At 52.6% G+C, this 12,745-nt stretch overlaps 1 protein-coding gene and 1 pseudogene across 1 annotated transcript; both read left to right on the forward strand.

Annotated features, from left to right (window-relative positions):
* Positions 1-12,745, forward strand: part of LOC135287561 (zinc finger protein 345-like) — a 737,501-nt pseudogene that overhangs the window by 173,133 nt on the left and 551,623 nt on the right.
* Positions 1,762-4,224, forward strand: LOC135287516 (olfactory receptor 14A16-like). Its single transcript, XM_064400810.1, has 2 exons — positions 1,762-2,677; positions 4,166-4,224. Exons 1-2 carry the CDS (start codon positions 1,762-1,764, stop codon positions 4,222-4,224), a joined length of 975 nt encoding a protein of 324 aa, XP_064256880.1.

Genomic DNA, 12,745 nt, shown 5'->3' on the forward strand with positions numbered 1-12,745 from the left:
GGGTCCGGGTGTGCCCCATCCCCACTGGGACACCTGGAAGCTTCCAATAAAGGTCTGTTACTACCTTACTGTTCCAACACAGTTGCAGGGGGAGTGTTTCTCTTTTGATTATAGACAAGAGGGGGATGAGGGAGGCAGAACAGGAATTGTAATCCCAGAATGACAGAACATTCTGAGTTGAAAGGGACACACAGGATCATCAAAGGAATGTTTGAACATTTACAGAGACCCCAGAACTGTAACTTTGGCTGGTCAGTCTCTCTGCTGGGAGCCTCCCAAAGGGCCCTCAGCCACTCCTCAGCCCTGGAGAGCAGCAGCATCACCTCTGCAGGGCCCAGCAGGGCTCTCCTGAGCTGCCCTTGCCCACCTGCACACAGAGCCTGCCCCAGCCAGGGCCCTGCACACAGGCAGGTTTCTGTAGGGCCGGGGCCAGGGCACACAGGGTGGGATGGGCTCTGTGAGCGCTGGCAGGGACAAGGCTCCTCTCAGGAGGGAATGTCCAGGCCCAGGGAGATGCTGAGGCAAGGAGAGGGGGCTGAACAGAGCAGTGCTGGGGCAGGAGGGCACTGTTGGTGTGTGGGAGGTGCCGGGCACAGCTGGGCACGGGAACACTGTCCTGAGTGCCCGGCTGTCTCTGCCCTGCCCTCTCAGGCACAGCACCACAGCATCTTCTCTTGTTTCTGCCCTGCCCTGATATTGTCACTGTTATCTGCTGCTCTCAGGGAGGCTCTGGCATTTGCACCAGCTGAGTCCAGCACTGCCCTTGGCATTCCTGCCAGGCAGGGCTGTCCATGGGAATGGGGTGTCCAAGCTTCCCTGGCACCTGTGGGGCTGTGGGCAAAGCAGTCCATGGGAAAGGGGAATGAGCTGAGCCCCCTCCCTGAGATCCCATCATGGGCACAGCCGGGGATCTCCTTCCTGTGCCCTTCCAAGCTCTGAGCTGCCCTCCTGGGTGCAAATCTGTGCCAGAGCCTCTGGCAGTTCCCTGAATGTCCCACGGGAAAGGGCAGAGCTGCCACAGCTGAGGAAATGCTGCTGGCTTTGCCAAGGGAGCCGTGAGTGTCCTTAGCACAAGGGAGTGCTGAGACCCTGCCCAGAGACCTTTGGAGAGGGTGAGACATTCAGGGATCCCTCTGCTCTGGGCAGGGTCTGGTTTATGCCAGAGTGAGCCTGGAGTGTGACTGTGCTCTGATTGCAGCCAAAGGTGCAAAGCCAGGGAAGCTGGGAACAAGCCCATCCAGCCCCTCACCTTCCCTCAGCCACAGGGAATCCTTTGCCTCTCCCATCCCTCAGTGGCAAACTCGGAGTGCAGCAGAAATGCTGGGGATTTCTGACTTCAGAGAGCCAGAAATGATGTGTGGGTAGGAAAACAATTCCTTATAGCAACTACTGACATCTATTTCCTTTAGAACTGTGAGTGCAGATGCAACCAAGCCTTTCTGCATTAGGATAGATTTCCCTGACAAATCCTAAATATCCAGCCTTGTCCATCTGCCACATGGCCACAAACTGAGGGCAGTGGGGCAGGGATGGCTCCTCCAGAGCCCCCACGCACAGCCCTGGCTGTTCCTGGCACACTCAGCCAGCACAACTGCAGCTCAGGCAGGGACCTGGGGGAAGGTTTACCCGAGCAGGAACAAGGGTGGGTGAGTCCCAGTGGGAGGGTCTGCAGGGAATGGCACAGGTCAGGCTCAAAGCAGCCTCTCCTGATTTGTCACTGTCCTTTCTCCATGAACAGGTCCCCATGTGCAGCCCCAGCAAATGTCCAACAGCAGCTCCATCAGCCACTTCCTCCTGCTGGCATTGGCAGACACGCGGCAGCTGCAGCTCCTGCACTTCTGCCTCTTGCTGGGCATCTCCCTGGCTGCCCTCCTGGGCAACGGCCTCATCATCAGCGCCGTAGCCTGCGGCCACCACCTGCACACGCCCATGTTCTTCTTCCTGCTCAACCTGGCCCTCAGCGACCTGGGCTCCATCTGCACCACTGTCCCCAAAGCCATGCACAATTCCCTCTGGAACACCACCACCATCTCCTACACAGGATGTGCTGCACAGCTCTTTTTATTTCTGTTCTTCATCTCAGCACAGCTTTCCCTCCTGACCATCATGTGCTATGACCGCTACGTGTCCATCTGCAAACCCCTGCACTACGGGACCCTCCTGGGCAGCAGAGCTTGTGCCCACATGGCAGCAGCTGCCTGGGCCAGTGCCTTTCTCAATGCTCTGCTGCAAACAGCCAATACATTTTCCCTGTCCCTGTGCCATGGCAATGCTCTGGGCCAGTTCTTCTGTGAAATCCCACAGATCCTCAAGCTGTCATGCTCCAAATCCTATCTCAGGGAATTTGGACTCATTGCAGTTAGTGTTTGTTTAGGTTTTGGCTGTTTTGTGTTCATTGTTTTCTCCTATGTGCAGATCTTCAGGGCCGTGCTGAGGATCCCCTCTGAGCAGGGACGGCACAAAGCCTTTTCCACCTGCCTCCCTCACCTGGCTGTGCTCTCCCTGTTCCTCAGCACTGGTATATTTGCCTACCTGAAGCCCCTCTCCATGTCCTCCCTATCCCTGGATCTGGCCCTGTCACTTCTGTACTCGGTGGTGCCTCCAGCCCTGAACCCCCTCATCTACAGCCTGAGGAACCAGGAGCTCAAGTCTGCAGTGTGGACACTGATGACTGGATGATTTCAGAAACATTAAACTGCTGGGCAATTTCTGAAAATCGCTTGTAATAAAAGTTGTATTTGATACTTCTTGTTAGTTTAATTTTGGAGATTTGTTTCCTCTGTTTTATTTTTTTCATATTGTCCACAAAACAAAGTCATTGTTTGTATTATTTCTCATTTTGTTTCTCTCCACCTTCCCTCTGGCAACAGACTGTGTCAATGAGGGGCTGTGCTCTTGGTGGCTGTAAAGGAACTAAAGGATCTCCCAGCAAAGGTTTGTGCAGAGATTCCCTTTTGTTGCCTTCTCTGGAGCTGTAGCAGAAATGTCTGTGTGCAGAGCTGGGGGCAGATCAGTGCTGGCCCAGCAGCTGTGGTCCTGCTTGCCACACCATTCCTGATCCAGGCCAGGAGCCATTGGCCTCATTGGCCACCTGGGCACACTGCTGCCTCATGTCCAGCCTGCTGTCCATCAGTCCCTGCAGGTCCCTTTCTGCCTGGCTGCTGTCCAGCCACTCTGTCCCCAGCCTGTAGTGCTGCAGGGGTTGTTGTGGCCAAGTGCAGGACCCAGCACTGGGACTTGTTAAACCTCACCTTGTTGGATTTGGGCCCTGGATCCAGCCTGTCCAGGGCCCTGTGCAGAGCCCTCCTACCCTCCAGCAGATCAACACTCACACTCAGCTTCATGTCATCTGCAAAGATGTCCTTGATTCCATGGGGCCCCTTAGTGTCACAACGGCCCTTTGGTTACACCAGGCCCTGCACTGTCACACTGCTCTCCTTGGTTCCATGAGACCATGCTGAGCAGCAATGGTCCCCTTGGTTCCACGGGTCCCCGAAATGCGACAATGCTCTTCTTGTTTCCATGGGGTTTCACAGTGTCTCAATGTTCTCATTGGTGCTGCAGTTTCACAGTGGCCCCTTGTTTCCATGGGGCCCCAGGGTGTAACAATGGCCCCATGGTTGCATGAGGTCCCACACTGTCACCATGGTCTCTGTGGTTCCACAATTCCCCTCAGTGTCACAATGGACTCCTTGTTTCCATGAGGCCACACATTTTCACAGCATTCTTCCAGATCCCTTGAGGCCCCATCATGTCACAGTAGCCCCTTGGTTACACAGGGTCCTGCAGTGTCACAATGTCCCCTTGGTTCCATGAGGCCTCGCAGTGTCAGAACAGCCCCTTGGTTCCTCTGGGCTCTGGAGTCTCCCAATGGTCTCCTTGGTTTCTCACTGTCAAAATGGTGAAACCCCTTGGTTCCGCAAGGCCCTGCAGTGTCACAATGGCCTCTGTGGTTCCATGAGGACCCAGAATGTCACGGTGCACTCCCTGGTTCCATTTGGCCCCACAGCACCCCAATGGACCACTGGTTCTATGGGGCTGCACAGTGTCACCATGGTCCTCTTAGTTCCCCAAGGCCCTGAAGTGTCACAATGGTCCCTGGCTTCCCCAGAGTGTCCCAATCATCAGAGAATGACAGAATCAAATTGGCTGGAAAAGACCTTTGGGATCATCAAGTCCAAACAATGCCCTAATACTGCCTTGTCACCCAGACCATGCCACTGAGTGCCACTGGAGAAGGACAGTGACTCCACCACCTCCCCCCTGGCCTGCCCATTCCAATGCCCAATCACCCTTTCTGTGAAGAACTTCCTCCTATTGTCTAGCCTAAATCTCCCCTGGTGCAGCTTAAGGCTGTGTCTTCTTGTCCTGCCCTCCAGCAGATCCATACTCTCACACAGCTTGGTGTCATCTGCAGTTTGTGAATGGTGGACTGGATCCCCTCACTCAGATCATCTGTGAAGATGTTAAACAGTACTAGGCCCAACACAGATCCCGGGGGACAGCACCAGTGCCTGGACACCAGCTGGGTGCAGCACCATCCCCACCACTCTCTGGGCCCAGCCTCCAGCCAGCTCTTAAATCTCCCAGTGAGGAGGGAACCTGCCCAAGCCGTGGGCTGCAGCTTTTCCAGGGAATGCTGTCAGAGACAGTGTCAAAGGCTTTGCTGAATTCCAGATAGACACATCCACAGCCTTTCCCACATCCACCAGTGAGTCAGCTGGTCATAAAAGGAGAGACCAGGTTGGCCAGGCAGGACCTGCCCCTCCTAAATCCACACTGGCTGGCTCTGATCCCTCAGCCATCCTGTGGGTGCCCTGTGGTGGCTCTCAAGGTGATCTATTCCATAACCTTGCCGGGCACCCAGGTCGGGCTGACAGGCCTGGAGTTCCCCAGATCCTCCTTCCAGCCCTTCTTGGGCATGGGCTCACACTGGCACCTCCAATCCTCTGGGACCTCCCCAGTGAGCCAGGACTGATGGTAAGTGATGGAGAGCAGCTTGGGGAGCTCATCCACCAGCTCCCTCATCCCCCCGGGATGGATCCCATCCCATCCCATCCCATCCCATCCCATCCCATCCCATCCCATTCACCTGTGAGCATCTGAGTAGCTCAGCAGGTCCCCAGCTGCTTCCTTATGGATTCCAGGGGCTGTTCTGCTTCCTGTGCCCATCTACCAGCTCAGGAGAACACTTGTCCTGAGGACAACCTGTCCTAATATTGAAAATGGAGACAAACAAGGTGTTAAGTAGCTTAGCCTTTTCCTCATCTTTTGTTAATATATTCTCCACTATACCAAAAAAACCAGTAGAGATTCTCCTTATCCCATGTTTTGCTATTAATTTTTTAATAAAAGCTTTTTTTTTTTTTTTACAGAAGCTGCCAAGTTAAGTTTAAATTGAGCTTCCACCTCTCAACTTTTCTGTCTATATAACCTAACAACATCCTTAATCACTTCCTGAGCTGCTGCTCCACCAGGCCAGTCATTTTCCTCATTACCTCATCTTTTGCCACACTGGCACAGGCTGCTCCTTCCTCCTTCCTCCTTCAAATTACTTTCTTGAAATGTGTCCATCCTTCCTGGACCCCTTTGTTTTTAAGGGCTGTTTCCCTTAAAAAAATCAGTACCTGACTTGGTAGTCCCCAAATCAGCCTCCTAAAGAGGCCAAAGTCTGCCCTTTCTAATTCCTGGGTAGAGGTTTTTTTCATGTCCCTCCTCCTTTAAAAGAACATTGAAAACTTGATTATTTCATGGTCACTGTGCCCCAGGAAGCCTCCGACTCCCACATCTGCCACCAGCCCTTCTCTGTTTGTAAACAGCAGGAGACAGAGCTTTCCTTGGCAGTGGGAGTGTTACCAAAAATTTGGTAAAATAGAAAACGCCTTAACCCCAATGTAGCATTAAGAAGCAGCATTCTTTATTCAGCCAGATGCACAGGGGAGAGCTCCTCACAAAGCTGTGCAGGCTGAGTACAGCAAAGTTTCTGTTTATTTTCTGTATTTTGCACACATATTCATTGATTGTCCTGGACTAAACACACATATGATAATCATTTCCCCAAAATCATTAACATATTTCCCCTCCCCTTTACCCACACGTTCCTCTGTCCTGGGAGTCTCTCTGGTGGTCCCTGGTGGTCGTGGACCCCAATGTTCCAGTGGGTTTGGCTGAGCTGGCAGGACACTGAGGCTGGTGAACTTCCAGTTCCCCTTCTCACACAATGGGCATTGTGTGGTTTCCATAGGTCTGGGGTTTTGGGGAACAAGCTCCAGGTGTGAGCTCACCTGGTGTAGACAATTGATCATCTGGTAACACGAGGTCACAGAGTGGGCTATGACATCACAGAGTGGGTTATGTGAGGTCATCGAGCAGCTATGACTTCATAGACTGCCTCTGTGACATCACAGCACTAGCTGTGACATCACAGGGCAGAGGTCTGACATCAGAGAACAGACTGTGACATCACAGAGCAGGCTGTGACATCCCAGACAGGCTGTGTGACATTAGAGAATGGGCTGTGACATCCCAGAGCAGGCTGTGACATCCCAGACAGGCTGTGTGACATCCCAGGAGGGCTGTGCGAGGTAACTGGCTTGCTGACTCTGCCCCAGCTCCCCCTCACAGTTTCTCCCAACAACTCCAATGCTGTTCATGCCCAGCAGGGTTGTCCCCCCACCCCCCAGCCCCGCTTCAAATGGAGCCACAGCCTCCAGCAAAGGATATTTCACAGGATCCAGCAAAGAGACTAACTGACCACCAGGCACAAACCCGATGAGTTGTGGTTCCCACTGCAGGGGCACTTGGACCTTGGCTCTGCACAGGAGAGCTCTTCATCCCCTTTCTCTCTTTTCCTCCCTGTGGGCATGGAGGGAACTCCTGACTTCAGCCTGTGACTTGTGTGTGCAAAGAGCAAATCCGGGCAGAATTGGGGCAGGGAGGGTTTGGGGGGACCTTGGGATCTGTGCTGGGCACAGAAGGTGTTCTCCATTGCTCTGAGACTGTCAGCTGTGGGAAGTGGATTTAATACCCAGCAGAGGAATGACTTTTGCATTTGATGGAGCTGTGCCTTCCCTTGGCTTTGTTGGCTGACAATCAATTAACATCCCTCTGTGTCTTGGGCAGCTCCTTCTCCAAGGAAAGCAGGTGGGAGTTGGAGCCAAGGAGCTGAAAGCTGCAGGTGCATCCTGGGCTGGAGGGAGCTGAGATTTGCACAAGGCTGCTCTGAGTGCCAGGGCTTGGATGGGGGAAATGGTGGGGTGGGGGTAGGGACAGAGTCTGATTGATTGTCAGCCATGAAATGTCTTGATTTTCATGTCTATTCAGACTGCATGAGGAAGTACTTGGATTCAATGTCAATTGGAAATTGCACATATCAATTTATGAACAGGAAAAAAAACAGCAACTAAGCCGGACCTAAAAACTGTTTTCTCCTTGTCTTTTTTAATAGAATACATTCAGTTTGAATACACTCCTGGAATTTGTCTAATTAACCACAAAAGATTTGAAAACTTAAATCAAATTATCCCCAGAGGCTTGGCTTGTTGAGGGGTTCTCATTGTTAATGAGCCCTGGGACACTGAATTCCTGCAGTGAAGAGCTGCAGGCTGAACAAGCCTCTGGAGCAGTGAAATCCAGCAGCAGCCTCCAAGTTGCTGAGGATGTCAGCAGCCCCCACTGAGGCCATCCCTGCCCAGAGACTGTGGGGGATTGGGCAGACAAGGAGAGCGTCCCTGGGGCTGGGCCAGCAGAACTCAGAGGCAGCAGCGGCTCCAGCTGGGCAATGGAGTGTGGAATATGGCTGGGAAAGCCCTGCCTGGGCTGTGCCAAGCAGGACAGACAAGCCCTGCCTCACATCCCCCAAACACCTCTCTCAAGGAGGCATTTAAAAGGAATTATAATTGTTTGTATCCTCTGAGTTGGATGTACTGGTGAAATACTGACAAGATCCTCAAGAGGTCAAAACAACAAAACTGATTTTACTGGTAACTTTAGAAAATTAGAGAAACTTGACTAAAGGTTTAATACTACATTCCATGAACAAAAAACACTTCTTTAAGCCTGAAATTTGCCCATTCAACTTCACAAACTCTTAGCATATTCAATTTTAATTTACTCAAAATTTGCAAGAGGAGGGAATTAGAAGAAGTCAGAAAAAAGAGATAAAGACAAAAAAGATACAGAGAAGCACACACAGAGCTACCAACTCCTGGATTCCAGCAGTGTTCAGATGGAAATTCCAAGAGGAGGTAGGGTCAACATGTGACATTGCCTCATGGTCAGCCTTCAATACCCCTTGGTCTTCCTGGACCCTTCCCCCAGGTGGGACTTGGGCTCATTTGGTCACTCAGGAGCTGGGCTGTGGCTCCAGAGGTGGCTGTGGAGCATTGCCTGTGCTGTGCCAGAGACTGGCAGCCACTGCTGGGCTGGGATAGAGGCTCTGGGGGGATTGGGGTTGCAGGGCAGGGCAGGGCAGTGCTGGGGTTCCAGGGCAGGGCAAGGCTGCACCTGCTCCTTCCTCCCCCACACACAAAATGTTTCTTGCTAACAATCTTCTCCTGTCTGTCACAGTAGGGAATGTTGGAGGTGAAATCCCAGTTCTGGCCATGGGCACCTGGAAAAGAAGGAGAGGACTTTTCCATAGGAAGGAAAGGGCAGAGCCCCAGTGTTTGGAAGTCAGGTGAGAGTCTCACTAGGCGAGCCAGACTTGTCAGGAATGGCAGATTTTGTTTGGGAGTAGTCTTTGAATTTAGGGAATTTTGGAGGTGGAAGCCAAATCTCAGCCATGGGTGTCTGGAGAAGCAGGACAGTTCTTTCCACAAGAAGAAAAGCATGGACCCTTCCCCAGAGATTTGGGGACTGATGAGAGGTGACCCTCATTAAACCGCTGTCAGCCAGTCTTGTCCTGGCAATATTGCTATGGAAATAATCCCTGGATATAAGGAAGTCTGGAGATGAAATCCCAATTCTGGCCATGGGTGCCTGCAGGTGAAGGAGAGATCTTTTCCATATGAAACAAAGTATGGAGCACCAGTGTTTCAACAGCAGATGAGAAGAGACCTTCAACATGCCATGGTCATTTGGACAAGTCAGGCAGTCCACGGAAGGCCAAACCAGCCAGACCTGTTCTGTGTTGCCGTGGTTTTAAGCAGCCCTGCAGTATCACCATGGTCCCCTTGGTTCCATGGGGTCCAGGAGTGTCACAATGGTGCTTTGATTCAATGGGGTCACACAATGTCACAATGGCACCTTTGGTTCCAGAAGGCCCCACTGTGTCACAATGGTCCCAATGATTCCATGAGGCCTTGCAGTGTCACAATGGTCTCCGTCATTCCCCAGGCCCCACAATGACATGTGACTCCTCTGTTCCATGAGCCCTGCAATGTCACAATGGACCTTTGGACCATGGGGTTTTGCAGTGTCACAATGGTCTCCTTTGGCTCCACAGTGTCACAATGGACCACTAATGACACCAGGCCCCACAATGTCCAATGGACCTTTGGTTCCATGCAGCCCTGCAATGTCACAAAGGCCTCTTGTTTTCACAAGGCCCCACAGCATCACAATGGTTTTCTTGGTTCTGTGGGGAACCCCAGGGTCACAATGGTCTCACTGGTTCCATGAGGCCTCTCAGAGTCACAATGCTTTGCTTATGCCATGGGGCCTCATAGTGTCACAATGGTCTCCATGATCCCATGACTCCATTGTGTGTCACAATGGCCCCTTGGTTCCATGAGACTGTGAAGTCTCTTAATGGTCTCTCCATTGTTACATGAGGCCTTGCAATGTCACAATGGACCTTTGGCACTATAGGGCCCCACAGTGTCACAATGGTCCCTTGGTCTCACAGGGCCCCACAGTGTCACCATGGTCCCTTGCTTCCATGGGCCCTGTGCTGCTGCATTCCCCCCTCCCCTTCTCAGGCCGCCCTGCCAGCTCAGAAATGCTCCTTGGGCCTCGGCCTTGGCCAACAGCCCCTGGGCTCAGCTCTTCTGCAGCTCAGCACAAACACTCTCTGCTCCAGGCACTGCTGTGCCCAACCAGCTCCTGGTTGCTGTAGGAGCAGCCCTGGGAATGGTTTTGTTCCCTCAGTGGTACAACATCCCTGTTCTCACAGTGCCAAAGAAAGCTGTTGATGCCAAGTGCGGCCAGGATGAACCATTGCTGTGACTGCAGCCCCTCTCTTGGGGCCCTACAAACAGTGCTGCAAAAGGAGCCCCTTGGAGCTCTCCTGGGCCAGCGACTCCCTCTGAGTGGGGCCTCTCCCAGCCGGGAACTCTCCCGTTTGCTGCACTCAGGGATTCCCGAACTACGAGGGAGCCTGGGCCGATCCCCCCACTCCTCCAGGCTCAACCCTTCACCCGCTGGGGAGATGCCAAAGGATCCACAGGGAGAATGTCCTGCCCTCAGGGGAATTTCTCACAGGTGCCTTGCACTGACTCTTTGTGTCTGTGTGCACACAGGAGTGCCTGTGCTGGGGAAATGTGGCAGAAATGCTGCTCTCAGAGGGGTTGGAGTGCTTTGGATAGCTGAGTCAGTCAGGCCTGTAAGTCAGGTTAAGTCACAAGGTCTAAAAGAATTTAAATGCTGCTAAGAGTTGTTCTTTTGCTAAGTTTAATATAAGTTATAAAGTAAGTTAAATACTGTTAAGTGTTATTCCTCTTTTAAATTGCTAAGTCAGAGGTTTTCAGTTAGGTTAAATACTGTTAAGCTGTGTTCTTTTGCTAAATTGTGAAGTTGACAATGTCAGTTTAGGTAAAAATATAAGTTATGTCCTGTTAAGTTTGAGCTCTGTTCAGCTTTTAGGCCGTATTTCTTTTATGCTTGCCCTCACTGTCCTGTTGTCACACACACACACATAAGGAGAGTTCTCTGTTCATTTCTGGTTTGATTGCCTGGATTTTGTCTGGTTTTGTTGTTGGTTTGTTTCTTTGTTGTGTCTGAAGTGTCCAGTCAAGAGTTTCTCTTCCGAAGGAACTTTGTGGTGCTGTTGCTTACCACTAACTGTGGTCGTTGCTGATCCCTTGCTGGGGATTTTTTCAGTGCTCTCAAGCCCTCGTTCAGAACAGGGTGAAGGAGCCCTGGCCCAGGCTCTGTCCCTGGGGGACACGGGGATGCTGCCGGGGGGTCCCTGTCCCCCTGTCCCACCCCCAGGGCCCCAGGCCCCCGTCCCCGTGTCAGGCTCTGGGGTCGATCTCATGGAACATCCTCTGGGGGAGGCTGCGGCGCCAGGGGCGGGGGGACCCGGGGGGACAGGGGACCCCTCTGTGCACGAGCAGGGTTGGACTGCTCTGGGGGAACTGTGAGGGGGCTGGGGCAGAGTGACCTCCCCAGTGACCTCACAGTGCCCCCTGTGATGTCACCCAGCCCCTGTGATGGCACACAGCCCATTTGTGATGCCACAGCCCTCATTATGATGTCACAGTTAATCTTGTGATATTACACATCCTCCCCTGGGATGTCACACAGCCATTCTGTGATGTCACAACCCCTGTGTGATGTCACACAGGTGCCCTGTGATGGCAGAATCCATTCTATGATGTCACAAAGCCTACTCTATGATGTCATAGGCAACTCTGTGATGACACACTACTGCTCTGTGATGTCACAGGCTGCTCTGTGATGTCACAAAGCCCCTTCATGATATCACAAGGGCCAGTGCTAGAATATCACTCTGTGATACCATAAAGCTGCTCTGTGATGTCACAGAAAATTTGGTGATGTCACAAAGTCACCATGTGATGTCACAGTCTGTTCTGTAATGTCACATCTGGCTCTATGATGCTACTTAGTCACCTAGTGATGTCACAACCCACTCTCTGATGTCACAGAGCCACCTTCCATGACAACAGAGTGTGCTCCATGGCCTCACACCCTACTCTATGACATTACAGACAGCTCTGTGATGTCACAACCCCCTCAGTGATGTCAAAAAACCCTCTCTGTGATACCATACTGCCACTCTGTAATGTCACAGCACACACTTTCACCTCACAGCCTGCTCTATGATGTCATACAGCCATGCCATGATGTCACCGCCTGCTCTGTGATGTCACAGAATCCCCTCTATGATGCTGTAGTTGCTCAGTGACCTCACACAACAAACTCTGATGTCATAGCCCAACCTGTGACCTCACACAGCCCACTCCGTGCTGTCACACAGCCCCTTGCTGACATCACAGCTGCTCTGTGCCTCTAGGACACAGCCACAGAGGTGCCGCTGTGACACAGCCCCCTCTGGGACATCCCCCAGCCCCTGCCAGTGCTGAGCCCCTGTCAGCTCTGTCTGTGCCCTGCTGCTGTCCCTGAGCTGCCCTGGCAATGCCCCAGCCCTGCTGGGCTGTGCACAGGAGCTGCTCCTGGCCAGAGCTGTCTCTCTGCAGCGCTGCCCTTGCCAGGAGCTGCCTCTGGGCCAGGAGCCTGGCCCAGCTCAGCAGCACAAACACAGCAGCAGGACTTTAATGACCCTCTGGGGCTTGGGTGCACTTTGCATCAGACTCAGTCCCTCAGAGTGTGCTCAGAGAACTTCTCAGGGACTCAAAAAGAGAGTGAAACACAGAAGTTTCTCATACTTTAAACCGATCCTTCTGAGGGACAGGACTGAGAAAGTGTCCCCAGGTTGAAGCCAGAGAACAACACTGGAGGCGGTGATGACAGGTGGGGAGAAGCGAGGAAAAGACATCTCTCATGCTGAGCAAACCTGCGCCTCTGTCCCTGCAGGCTGTCGTCATCCCCCGGCTGCCCCACC

The sequence above is a fragment of the Passer domesticus genome, chromosome 30 (genome assembly GCF_036417665.1).
Source record: "Passer domesticus isolate bPasDom1 chromosome 30, bPasDom1.hap1, whole genome shotgun sequence".
NCBI lineage: Eukaryota > Metazoa > Chordata > Aves > Passeriformes > Passeridae > Passer > Passer domesticus.